This window comes from Apium graveolens, chromosome 11, assembly GCF_009905375.1.
Source record: "Apium graveolens cultivar Ventura chromosome 11, ASM990537v1, whole genome shotgun sequence".
NCBI lineage: Eukaryota > Viridiplantae > Streptophyta > Magnoliopsida > Apiales > Apiaceae > Apium > Apium graveolens.
Genome location: NC_133657.1, coordinates 112,635,143 through 112,648,526, shown reverse-complemented (window position 1 = coordinate 112,648,526; position 13,384 = coordinate 112,635,143). Strand labels below are relative to the sequence as shown.

Genomic DNA, 13,384 nt, shown 5'->3' with positions numbered 1-13,384 from the left:
TCGAAGGCATACATCCATCTATAAAATACCGGTCCACATAAACGCACTTCTAGGACCAAGTGGACAATAAGATGTAACATTACATCAAAAAATGATGAATGGAATATTTTTTCTAGATCGCATGAGGTTATTATTAAATCTGACTGTAATTTATCGAGTTTCGAGACATCGACAACTTTGCTGCATAAAGCATTAAAAAAGAAGCACAGTCATATGATTGTGACCCTAACATTTTTCGGGAGAACGGATCGAATGGCAACAGGGAGGAGTTGTTGGAGAAGGATATGGCAGTCATGGGACTTAAGCCCGTATATCTTCAAATCAGACATGGATACACAATTTTTTATGTTTGATCCATGTCCAGAAGGAAGTTTCATAGACAAGAATGAGTTCAACACTTTCTTTTTTTCAACCTTCAACAAAGTAAAAGGGGAAGGAGGCAGATAGGTCTTCTTTTCTCCTACTTGAGGAGCTAAATCATGTCTAACACCCATATCAATCATATCACGACGTGCCGCCTCACTATCTTTTGACTTTCGCATATTTAATAACGTCCCAAGCAGATTATCACACACATTTTTCTCGATGTGCATAACATCGAGACAGTGGCGAACATGATGATATTTCCAATATTCTAACTCAAAGAAAACATATTTTTTCTTCCATGGACATTCCACCTTCTTCGACTTCTTCACCTCTTTTCCAAAACAAAAATCAATTCGTTCCTGACGCGCTAACACTTCTTCTCCGGAAAGGGGTTGACATGCGTTCCCCAACTCTTGTTGTCCGTTAAAGGCCGCCTTCTGCCTCCTATAAGGGTGATGCCTAGGCAAATAACGGCGATGACCTTGGAAGCACATCTTCCTATTGTGACTTAAATATTTAGCCACAGTATCGTCACCACAAATTGGACAACTCTTATAACCCTTATTCACGCAGCCTGACAAGTTTCCATATGCTGGAAAATCATTTATAGTCCACAATAAAATTGCTTTTAGAGTGAAATATGATTTACTATAGGCGTCATAAACGTTTGGTTCACCTTCTTCCCAAAGTTTTTTCAGATCATCAATCAACGGTTGTAAATAAACGTCGATGTTATTTCCCGGCTCATGTGGACCAGGAACTAAAACTGACAACATCATGAAATTCCTTTTCATGCATAACCACGGAGGAAGATTGTACATTACCAACACTACTGGCCAGCATGTATATCGATTGACTAACCCATTAGTATGCGGGTTGATACCATCCGCTGATAAAGCCAACCTAATATTCCTAGATTCACTACCAAAGGCAGGCCACCGGTAATCGATATTCCTCCAAGAAGGAGAGTCGGCCGGATGTCGCATCTTGTCATCATTTATTCACTGATTTGCATGCCAAGTCATGAGTTCAGCAGTAGAGGGAGATTTAAATAACCGTTTAAATCTTGAAATTATAGGAAAATACCACATGACCTTGGCTGGAATATTGACCCTAAGTTGGCCATTCTTCCGTACTTTCCAACGTGACAGCTTGCAATGAGGACACTGAGAAGCATCAGAATGTATGCCCCTATACAGTATACAATCATTGGGACACGAATGAATTTTTAAATACACTAGACCTAAATCGGATAAAGTTTTCTTCACTTCATATGCGTTAGGAGGCAACACATTATCTTTGGGAAGGATCGAGCCAACTGAAGAGAGCAGCTCAGTAAAGGCAGTGTCGCTAATACCAAACCTAGCTTTCCAGTTGTGCAATTTTAACATTGACTCTAACTTTGTGCACTCGCTGCCCTCAAACAACGGTTGTTCCGCATCAACAACAAACCTCTGAAAATCATATGAATCCTTATCATAATTACCCGAATTAAAAGCCGCTTCACAAACTTCAACAGTTTCTGATGCAACAAAGTGCTCTATAGGTTGGTCTGAAGCAGGACGTGTACTACCTATAGAAGACCTAGTACTCCTAGTAGATTTTTCTTCATGCCAAATCCAATCAACATACCCCAAACTAAAACCATGATCGTAGATATGTCCCCTTATGATTTTGGTTGAGAATTTTTTAAAATTCACACATCGACCACATGGACAAGGAATTCTTTTAGGATCTTTACAATTTTCTTCAGCGAAAATCAAGAATTCTTCGACGCCAATTTCAAATTCTAAAGAATCCCTATCTTTCGATATCCACGACTTATCCATAAATGAAAATATATGACCATCAATCTAGCAACCTAACCACCTGATGGTCATTTCAACATCAAAGCGCGAATTAATCAATACAAGTGCACATATTCAAGTGCACATAAACAAAACCAAGAAAGTCAACATTGTTTAACTAGCATAATCAATACAAGTGCACATATTCAAGCGCGAATTAATAACAAACATGCCCTTAAAAAATTGAAAGATTTTACACAAATGACAACTAGTACATTCATGGCATCTCATCTATTAAAAGAGAACGATACACTAAATCTGATACATAAACAACAATCCAAATCAAATAATGTATACATAAATAATGACAGATCGGTTACTGGTGAATCCCTTCCTATATAATGTATACAAAAAAAAGGAAAAAAGCAAACGAATAAGAATTTCTAACCTCCTTCTTGAAGTAAAATGTGCAGGCACTGTCAAATTCCGAGACTTGATGAGATAATCTACAAATGGACAAAATCAAATTTAAAAACATACTATTACTTAAAACTTTAAACGGACAAAAATCGGAAGATATCAACCAGAAAAGAAAAATACATGCAAATATCAAACCTAATTAATATATTTAGGCAAACCTAAATATATATAAACAAGAACACAAACCTAATTTATGTTAAAAAAATGCAGATTTATGTAAATATATATACATGCATATTTAAAACATCTCAAGAAAAAATATAAAATTAGAGTACAAACCTTATTTGGCTCAATGAATCTCAAAACCTGTTCAAAAAGGAAAAAACCCATTAAAATTTATGAACAAACCCTAATTGAACAAATGTAACCTAATCGAACATATAAACCTAAATGAACAAACATACCTGTTCAGAAATTCGGGTTTCTCGTAGATGGATTTTGATTAACTGATGGTGTTCTTCAATTTGGGGTTTAATTAAAACCTATGTACTTATTATAAACTGATATGGTGTGTGTGTGAGATAGAGAGAGATGGAAGAGACAGAGGGAGAGAAGCAGAGAGATGGAAGAGAGAGGGAAAGAGAACCAGAGAGAGTGAGCTCACAGAGAGAGAGAGAGAGAGCAGAGAGAGTGAGAGTGGGAGAGAGAGCAGAGAGAGAGAGAGAGAGATAGGAAAAATAATTAGGGGGGAGAAACGGTTTTTTTTTTGGTTAAGGGGGGGGGGAATATTTGGGGAATAAGGGGGGAAAGTTTCCGCGTTTTTTTTTAATTTTTTTTAAGTTAACCATCGACAACGGTTGTAAAATACAACCGATGTCTATAAAACAAAGACATCGGTTATATAGAAAACCGATGTCTAACTAACGTTTTTCATTTTTGAAAAATAAGTATAGACATCGGTTATTTTCTGGACCGATGTCTAAAACAATAAGTAACATCGGTTTTAAAATAACTGATGTCTAAATGAACTTTAACATCGGTCGTCTGAGCAACCGATGTCTAAGGACCGATGTCTATTGACAGAATTCTAGTAGTGCATTACCAGTTGATAGTGACAATTCACAAGCTGACAGAGGCACATGGGTTGACAGAGACAAACTGGAATGTGGAAGCCTCTAGGAGGAATCAAGAAAATGCAGCATTCCCATTCTGATGCAAACAAGGAAGTATTCAAAGATTCACAGATTATCCTAGATTACATTGGATAGAGAAATGAAGAAGAAACATGTGAAGAATCCTTTCAATTGTATTTTATAATTTTGTCTTCACTTATAAACTTGGTGATATATAAACCAAGTAGCAGCTAGTAATTAGATAAGAATTTTCCTGAGCTGTTTAGAAATATCAAGAGAGAAAATCATCTAGTTTGTACTAGGAAGCATCTGTGATTTAATTCTTTGAATCACAGATTTTCTGAAATAACACATCTCTGGTGGAACAACAAATCCACCAGAAAAGTTTTTAAGTTCTTTGTGTTCTTTACATTTGTGTTTGAATATATATCTGTCTGTATCAGCTTCAAGCAATTCACACACATTTGTTCACTTAAACACTTAGCCTTAGAAACTGCTCAAAACTTGAAAAAGTTTTGAGATTTACATTCAATCCCCCTTCTGTAAATCTCATTGTTAGTCCACTGGGACTAACAATTGGTATCAAAGCAAGCTCTTAACATACAAAGAGTTTAAAGATCTATTTTGCTAACATCATGAGTGCACAGAAGAATCCTCCTGCTACCATCATGAGTAGGAAGGATATTGGTATAAAGATCCCAGTCCTGGAAAAAGATAATTATCATCACTGGAAAGTGAAGATGCATTTACATCTTCTTTCTCAAGATGAAAGCTACATCAACTGTATTGAAAATGGTCCTCACATCCCTCACAAAGTAGCCACAGCTGCTACTGCAACAGTTGCTGTTGGACAGTCCATTCCCAAGCCAAAAGCAGAATGGACTATTGAAGACATGGAAGAAATCCGCAAGGACAAGAGAGCCATGAACATTTTGTTTAATGGCTTAGATCAAGATATGTTTGACAATGTCATCAATAGCCAAACTGCAAAGGAAGTTTGAGATACTGTACAAATCATCTGTGAAGGTACTGAGCAGGTCAGAGAGAACAAGATGTAGCTTCTTATTCAACAGTATGAATATTTTCACTTTAAAGAAGGTGAATCATTAAATGATACCTTCAACAGATTTCAGAAACTGTTAAATGGATTGAAGCTGTATGGTAGAGTGTACCAAGTCAAGGATTCCAACTTAAAATTTCTTAGGTCTCTGCCAAAGGAATGGAAGCCCATGACTGTCTCTTTAAGAAATTCTCAAGATTATAAGAACTTCACACTTGAAAGATTATATGGAATTCTGAAGACTTATAAACTTGAAATGGAGCAGGATGAGCTGTTGGAAAAGGGAAAGAGAAAAGGAGGAACAGTTGCTCTTGTAGCTGACAGTGAGAAGATGGAAGCCAGGAATGAGGAGAAGACAATGCCAAGTCTCAAAATTGGCACAAGCAAATCAGAATCAAGCAAGGGTAAAGAGCAAGCAGCTGAGGATGAAGACAATTCCAGTCAGGATGACTCTGATGATGTTGATGAACATCTGGCTTTTCTGTCCAGGAGGTTTGCAAAGATGAAGTTCAGAAAAAATACAAAGTTCACTAAGCCAAACAAAAACATGGTGGACAAATCAAAGTTCAAATGTTACAACTGTGGCATTAGTGGACACTTTGCAAGTGAGTGTAGAAAGCCAACTTCTGATAAAAAGAAATTTGAGCAAGTTGATTACAAAAAGAAGTATTTTGATTTACTCAAACAAAAGGAAAGAGCTTTTCTCACTCAAGATGATTGGGCAGCAGATGGGGTCAATGAAGATGATGATATGGAATATGTCAACCTAGCCCTGATGGCTAATTCTGATAAAAATGAAACTAGTTCATCAAGCAACCAGGTAATTACTACTGATCTCTCTCAGCTTTCTAAACATGAATGCAATGAAGCCATAAATGATATGTCCAATGAATTATATCATTTGCGTGTTTCCCTTAAATCACTAGCAAAAGAAAACACTAGGATCAAGGAGAATAATGTGTTTTTAAGTGATAGGAATGCTATGTTAGAGGATCAGGTAATTGAGCTTGAAAAGATAAAACTTAAATGCTTGACTGTTGAGAGTGAACTAGCAGAAGCTGTTAAGAAAGTAGAAATTCTTTCTAAACAGTTAAAAAGTGAGCAAGAGGTAATCAAGGCCTGGAAAACATCTAGGGATGTTAGTGTTCATATTGCAAAGGTTCAGGGAATTGAATCATTCTGTGAGTATGCCTGGAAGAAAAACAAAAAGGAGTTAGAATTAATTAATGGATTGTCAACGGATGTGGAATCAACGGATGATGAAAGTTATCCGTTGAAGGAAGAAAAGGAGCATCCGTTGAAGGCTCATCAACTAAAACAGGCAAGTTCTTTTAAAAATAAAAACCTCAATAAAAAGAATGATTCAACTCTCAAGAACTTTGTCAAAGAAGGAGCTAGCACATCCAGAGATGTCAGTAAGGTGAATATAGGACACATGACTTTAGATCAGCTGAAAGATAGGCTTAAGTTGGTTGAGGATAAGAAGGAAACTAAAAGAAAATCTAAAAGAAATGGGAAGGTAGGGATTAATAAACATAACAATTACACACCTGATAGGTATGCTCCTAGAAAAACCTGTGTGCATTGTAAAAGTGTTAATCACCTATCTGATAATTGCAAATCTGTTAAAAATGCTCCCATGCCTTCAAATCCCTCCATGCCTAACATATCTATGTCACCTCTGCATGCTATGCCTGTTATGTCTCACCAGAATCCCCATGCACATTTTGCAAACATGCCATATATTAATAATCCTTATTTTACTGTATTTAGTATGCCTCAAATGCCATACAATATGCCTATGTGGAATAACATGTTTGCACAACCTATGCCTTATCAAATTCAATCAAATGTGTTAAATAGTTCTGTGACTAACCCTACACTTCAACCAACCACATCTGAGACCAAGGTTAACCAAAAGTTACCTAAGTCAAAAGATACAGGAGGAATGAAGTCTAGGAAAAAGACTAACAAGGCTGGACCCAAGGAAACTTGGGTACCAAAATCAACTTGATTGATTTTGTTGTGTGCAGGGACAAAGAAGGAATCTATGGTACTTGGACAGTGGTTGTTCAAGACACATGACAGGAGATTTTACCCTGCTCACAAAGTTTAAGGAGAGAGCTGGCCCTAGCATAACCTTTGGAGATGATAGCAAAGGATTCACTATGGGATATGGCTTGATTTCAAAAGGAAATGTCATCATTGATGAAGTTGCATTGGTTGATGGTCTCAAACACAACTTATTGAGCATCAGTCAACTTTGTGACAGAGGGAATACTGTCTCCTTCAATTAATAGTTTACAAAATTTAATTTTAAAATAAAACTTAAAATAATGAGAAAACATAATTTCATTAAAATATAGTGTCGGAGCCAGGAGTTGAGACTATTCCGATCGATGAAAATACTCGATTCCAAGAATTCCTGAACTGTCGTAGAAAAATAAAAAATAAAGAGGCACATATTACACTTAGAGATGCATAAATTGAACATTTGTGGGAAGAATATACTAATTCGGAAAATTAGTGTATATCAATGATATTTTGTATGTTAATTATTGCAATAAATGTGTTTTTCGTGAATTAAGTGCACAATCTTAACATTTTTATGTGTATTAATTTTTTTTGATTTAATTAATATATGAAATGTTATAAAAATTGTTAATAATGATTAAATGGTAAATTTAAGATAAAATTGTTTAATATAATATTTATATTTTATTATATGTAAAAGGAATTTGGATCACACTGTTAGAGTTTGTCAAAAATTTGGAGCAATATTTAGATCAGTTGGTGATCTAAATTTGGGTTTTTGAATCACAACTGTTGTAGATGGGTTTAGAAAAGAAATTTCCAGTTACAATGTAAATATGAAAGCTGTCATATATGATCCGTTAAAAAATGTTATTAATAGACATCAGTTATACGAGTAAATGTCTGAAAAAATATTTCGTGGTCAAGGGAAATGTCATATCTTTTGACCTACTGATATGAAAAACCACTTTATACATTGTTTCGTAGTAAAAACTTGTGCATTCGCCTGAAATTTTAATGTAAAAAGTGTTAGTAGCTTTTTAATATTGGTAAAAGAAGATATTTGCAACAATTTAAACATATCATACACAATATATAAACAAGTATTTATATCGTTAAATTATTAAAATATGATTTGTATAACAATAATTTACAACACTTTAGTCATAATATCCAGAAATTTTGTAAATATTAAGTGATATATTAAATATAATATTATGCGTTTAATTTTATTTTAAATTTTTTTTGTCATGATATAACATGCTATAGATATTGTATGCGGTCTCGTAAGAATAAGAATTTATTAGAATATTTGTCACGTGCTACAATGCAATTATATGCATTTATTTGCTACCTGAGATTATTTGTGATAACCAGTATCTCGTATAAAATATTTTGCGTCGTTTTGTATGCGTCATTGTATTTTATATTTATTTTGGGGTTTATTGTAAATTTAGATACTGTTTCATTTTCCAAAAAGTTAATGGATCGGGATCCAACAGGGATGTCAAAACCCATAAAAAATTGTGAATTATTTTTATAAAATCAAAGGTTTTTCGAATATAATATGTTTTCATATTTTTGGATCATTCGTACTTTTTGGGAAATTTTAGTATAATATTTATATTTAGTAAAAATAATATTCTTAAAATTATTCCCTATAAATTACTTTTTCTAGACTACTTTTTTTGATTACGAGCTCAAAATATCATTTATTGATGTTTGGGGTAATATTTTTCTAGATAATATAAATAGCCAAAAATCTGGATTCATTTTTCATAAAAATCACATATAATTTCAGATAATTATTAAAAGAATCAAATAACCTTTGAGCTGAATAATCAATTCTTTATCTTAATCATGCAATTCGAGGAGAGTTACTATTCCGTTTGTCACACTCTGATAACCAAATTGATGATCTCAACGAGGCCTTCATATTGATACCAAAATCATCAAGATAGATTGATTATTGTGCTATTTATATTTTCCGTTTTGGTCAAATTTGAGTTTTTGAATTCCAAGTTATTTTATATGTTTTGAATGTTAGTAGTTTTACCATGATTCTAGGAATCGATTCATATAATTTTTGTTGATGTTATAGTTCGATGTTTATAATCAAATTTGTTGTTTTTTGGTTGATTTTAATTTCAATTTTTTGGGTTAAATATGCAGGGAGCCATGATTATGTGAATAGATTATGTGTACCCATACGTTCGTTTTGATATATTATTTATTAATTTTGCATGAATATTAGTCGATTTGGCGATTTTTCGGATTTCTTGAGTTTTTCACCGGTTTTAATGGAATTTCTGGTCGGAATTAGAGTTTTATCGATTGGTTGTTGTTGCACTTGCTGCAGTTGCTTCCGGAGGGGTGCTAACTTATTGTATTGTTGTTTGGATTGTAAAATCATTCAAAACGGGATTGTGAGAGGCTGTATCGGGGCTCATCGGCATCCGTTAAGAGCCACCAGATTCTGGGATTTACCAGTTTCCGATCGACGCTCTTGACAACCGCGGCTGAGACCCGTTAACCCGATTTTAATCCAAAATCCCCCGAAAGCCGAAAAAAAAAATTTCTGTGAATTATTTTAGATTTAATTCAAAATTATATTCCTTTATTTAGAAAATTAATTTTTAATTCAAAATTACTTTGGTTAGTTATTGTTAAATTATTAACTGAATTTTTTTTTTAGAATTTGTTTCTTTATTATTTTTGAAAATTAAAATTTAATTTAATTATTTATAATTTGTTAGAGTTAATTATTTATTTATTTAATTAGTTGATTAAGTCATTCAATCAATTATTTTTATGTATAAATAGTTAAATAAAATGTAATTATTTATAATCAATCCAAATAAAGTTTTAAAATTACTTTTAGCTTGTAAATATTTATAAAAGTATTGAATAATCAATTAATGTTATATTAATTGAATTATTTATATTTTATTGATTATAAATAGACCTTTTATTTGTTTAATATGCAACGAACGCTTCTAGAATCAGAAAATTATTTCAGTTTCAATAAAAATACTTTAGAGACCTAAATTCTTTTTAAATGAAAGATCGAGCACTTTTATTAACTTTTTTGAGTCGCACAATTACTGAAAAGTTATATTTTAACCCGATTTTAATTTTAAACATACCAAACTGAATATTTTGACGAACCAAGTTATGTGATACATGAATTATGTGCTATGTGATTTATGTGCTTACGTGGTTCCAAGTTCTTGTGTTTAATTATTTTGTTTATGTGTATGCTATCGTATGGGTAGATAGAGTTTAAACGAGCAGTTCGTCGAGTAATTATCGTGTAGACGATTATAGTGTTATCTTTTAATTATATATGCGAGTCATTTAAGACGATCAAGAAAACATATTGGGATCAAGAGTAAAGTCGAATTCCGTTGCGACTTGCGTATCAGGCTTGTAGCAACCATATGAGCAGCATATCATAGAATTAGTGGAATAAAAGACTACGATGCCTTAAGATGAAAGATAAATATAATTATGTTTGTTCGAGTGTGCATAACTGTTATGGACCAAAGACAACTATTCTTTAACTATTCTACTTCCAGAATAACAAATATTTTACATATCAAAATGGTTAATCCTTGTTGCATAAAATTTATATGTGCAAATGTACACAATCGCAAGCAAGTAATATAGTATTAATACCAGCTATCGTACCTTAAGGACTGTAATTTATTTTAATTGAAAGTAAATATCTAACAATTCGCTTACCGAGCATAAAATGTGTTAAAGGTTTTTATAACTAACCTAATTTATAAAGAGAAGTTAACACTAAATTATACTAGCACAGAGAGTCGATACGAGATTCAAATATGTGAAGATAAGTTAGGATAATTACTTCCCCCTAACATGTGAAAATTGGTAAAAGAGTTGCGAAGTACTATATCAATTTCACAGTTCACTAGCTGGAATCAATGATAATAGGTTCCTCCCGAAATCACTATGGTCTAATTCCTATCAAATAAACTAACATATGTATATTCTAATTTACTTTTCAGAATACAATTAAGCACCAATTCACAAAATTATGCATAGTCACAATATATGTCTATACTTAACAATATTATAATCTAACGATATAAGCATGAACCATTCAAGTTTTATGTCTATTAACTATAACCCTCTCGGTATTAAAACTAATTCAATAACCTAGTATCAAACAATAGCAAGTATAAGCATGAAAAGCACTTGAACGAGTAAACCATAATACTGCATACAGTACTCTTTAACAAAACACCATTAATCTCATGCTAGGATTCCATAAAAATCCCAATTTTATAAAAATTAGTTCATAATGAAAATCAAAAAATCACCCAAGAGTTGATAACATTGTTATTCCCTAACAATCTAACAATAGAATTACAAAAGGGGGTTGAATGAAATTCTGTTTTTTGGGAAAATTTAAAATCTCTTTACGAATATATATAACAGTGTTTGAATAAGGTAGGTGCGGATAATAAGTATTCAAATATTCAAAACACAAAGTCAATAAACAAAGCTGTTTAAAAACTTTCCGGTGGATTGATATTTCCACTAAAGATATACATAAATGTAGAAGATTTCTGTGTTGCAAAAGCACATGGTTGCTTATAAGAGTTCTTCCAAACTGAACTTGAGAGTGCTAAAAGATACAACTTACAAATGCTCTCTTGTTCTTGCTTGTGTTGACTGTGTCAATCGATAATTAATCTTTGCTACACTTGGTTTTTTATCACCAAGTTACATGTGTAATAAGACGAAACGTAAATTTATTATCTAGGTCTCATCACATTTTTCTTCATTTCTCTGTCCCATGCAATCCAGATAGACACAACATCTTTGAATGTCCCTGTTTTGAATGGAAATGGAAATGCTTCTTAATCTTCATAAACCTGATTATATGCTGCCACATTCCTTTTATATACAATCAACCTATGTGACTTCTAATCGCTTTCACTGCTATTTGAATCTGTTATCCGTTGATACTCAGATTGGATTATCCGTTGAGTCTCTTATGGATCATCCGTTGAAAGTGCTTCAAGTCATCTGTTGATTGCTTTGTAGTTTATCCGTTGACAGTGTTTCCTTAGCAGTTGATACTCTTTCACTTATGCAGAATTACAAGGCATCATCTATTTATAATTAGCCAAGCTATTTTGCATATCTTGCTAGTTGTCAACATGACTTGGAATGTCTAACAATTTCTAAACCTCCAAGACGTTACAGTATACAGGAATGTGCTACAGACTTATTTAAACATAAGCTACTTCATCACTCAATGGCTACAAAAATCATTTTACTTATCTACTTAGAGTGTTTTGTGAAGTTATCATCAGGAATAAAATATATTCCTAACAAACACATATTCATCGTAAAAAGAGTTAAGGGGAAGACTCTAAACAAAAGATGGATAAACAAATCCAGTTGAATGTCTTAAATGGATGTATCTCCTTCTTCGGGCTTCTTCTTTCTCTCTCTATATTGTTGTTAAGACGAAAATACACGCTAATATTACACGCAAGTATACGCGTTCGCAAGTAATATAGTGAAATGACATCTTCGATTAATTATTTATTTTGGTATTTGCATAATTTAACATAAAATTTAAAACACGTATATCCTCTCCAAATAGGCATGAATTTAATTGACATAATCAAAAGTGAAAAGCCATATCTAGCAAAATATTTTCAATTTTTTTTTCAAAATGTATTTATATTTTAAATATAAATACAAGAGATATTCCAATTTGCTGAAAATCAAAATATATCAAAATATATATTTTTAAAGGAATATACTCTAAAGCAATGCAATCGTAAAAGAATTATCGAAAATATGATCTTTCTAAGGCTCTCTTGCAATATTAATAAGGGAACAAGTTTGAAAAAGGAATATCAGAACTTGGATATTCTTTAGAAGGCTCGTGCTAAATTTATTTCAAAAACAGATGGTTTTAAAAGGGATAAAATATATATCTTTCACTCCATAAATATTTATAAATCCAAAGATATATTTTTACTCTCTTAGAAATTAATATTTGATAAAGAAATATTAATATCTCACTTTATCCCCCTCCTCATATTTTTCAAAGTAATTTTCTCTTGTATTTCAAATATATTATTTTTCAGAGAAAATATTTTTAAATACTTAAAAATATTTCCCACACTCTCAAAATCTTTTATATTTAAGAAAATATATTTTAAGTATTTATTCTAGCCCAAACTGAGACAAAAAGTCTATCTGCTTTCATAAAAGACTATTCAAATTTTATTTGGAACCGAACCCTGATTTATTCGTTGTAAATCCAAATAAAATAATTTCACTTGCTAGAAAATTTTGAAACTTAAGATTTGTCACTTAAATGGTATTTTCTATGCATGGTTAAAGTTTCATAATTTTTGAGAAATTTTATCCGGGTGTGATTTTTCAGGGTGTTGACCAAGATTTTGACCGAGCGTCTAACCAAGCTACCTTTAATTAAAATTGACCAAAACTTGCAGATCATCATTTTCTGATATTTAGGTAATTATCATATTTTTGGTTATATTTATTAAAGGGTTTTCAAAGTCGTTATA

General features: G+C 32.4%; 1 protein-coding gene across 1 annotated transcript; it reads right to left on the bottom strand.

The window, feature by feature from the left end:
• Positions 1–1,367: 1,367 nt before the first annotated feature.
• On the bottom strand, positions 1,368–2,195 carry LOC141695777 (uncharacterized). Its single transcript, XM_074499995.1, has one exon. The coding sequence runs from the start codon at positions 2,193–2,195 to the stop codon at positions 1,368–1,370; it is 828 nt and encodes a 275-aa protein (XP_074356096.1).
• Between the last annotated feature and the right edge of the window lie 11,189 nt (positions 2,196–13,384).

Excerpts from the sequence above, each read along its gene's own strand:
- LOC141695777 (XM_074499995.1), bottom strand. The coding sequence starts at position 2,195 with ATGGATAAGTCGTGGATATCGAAAGATAGGGATTCTTTAGAATTTGAA.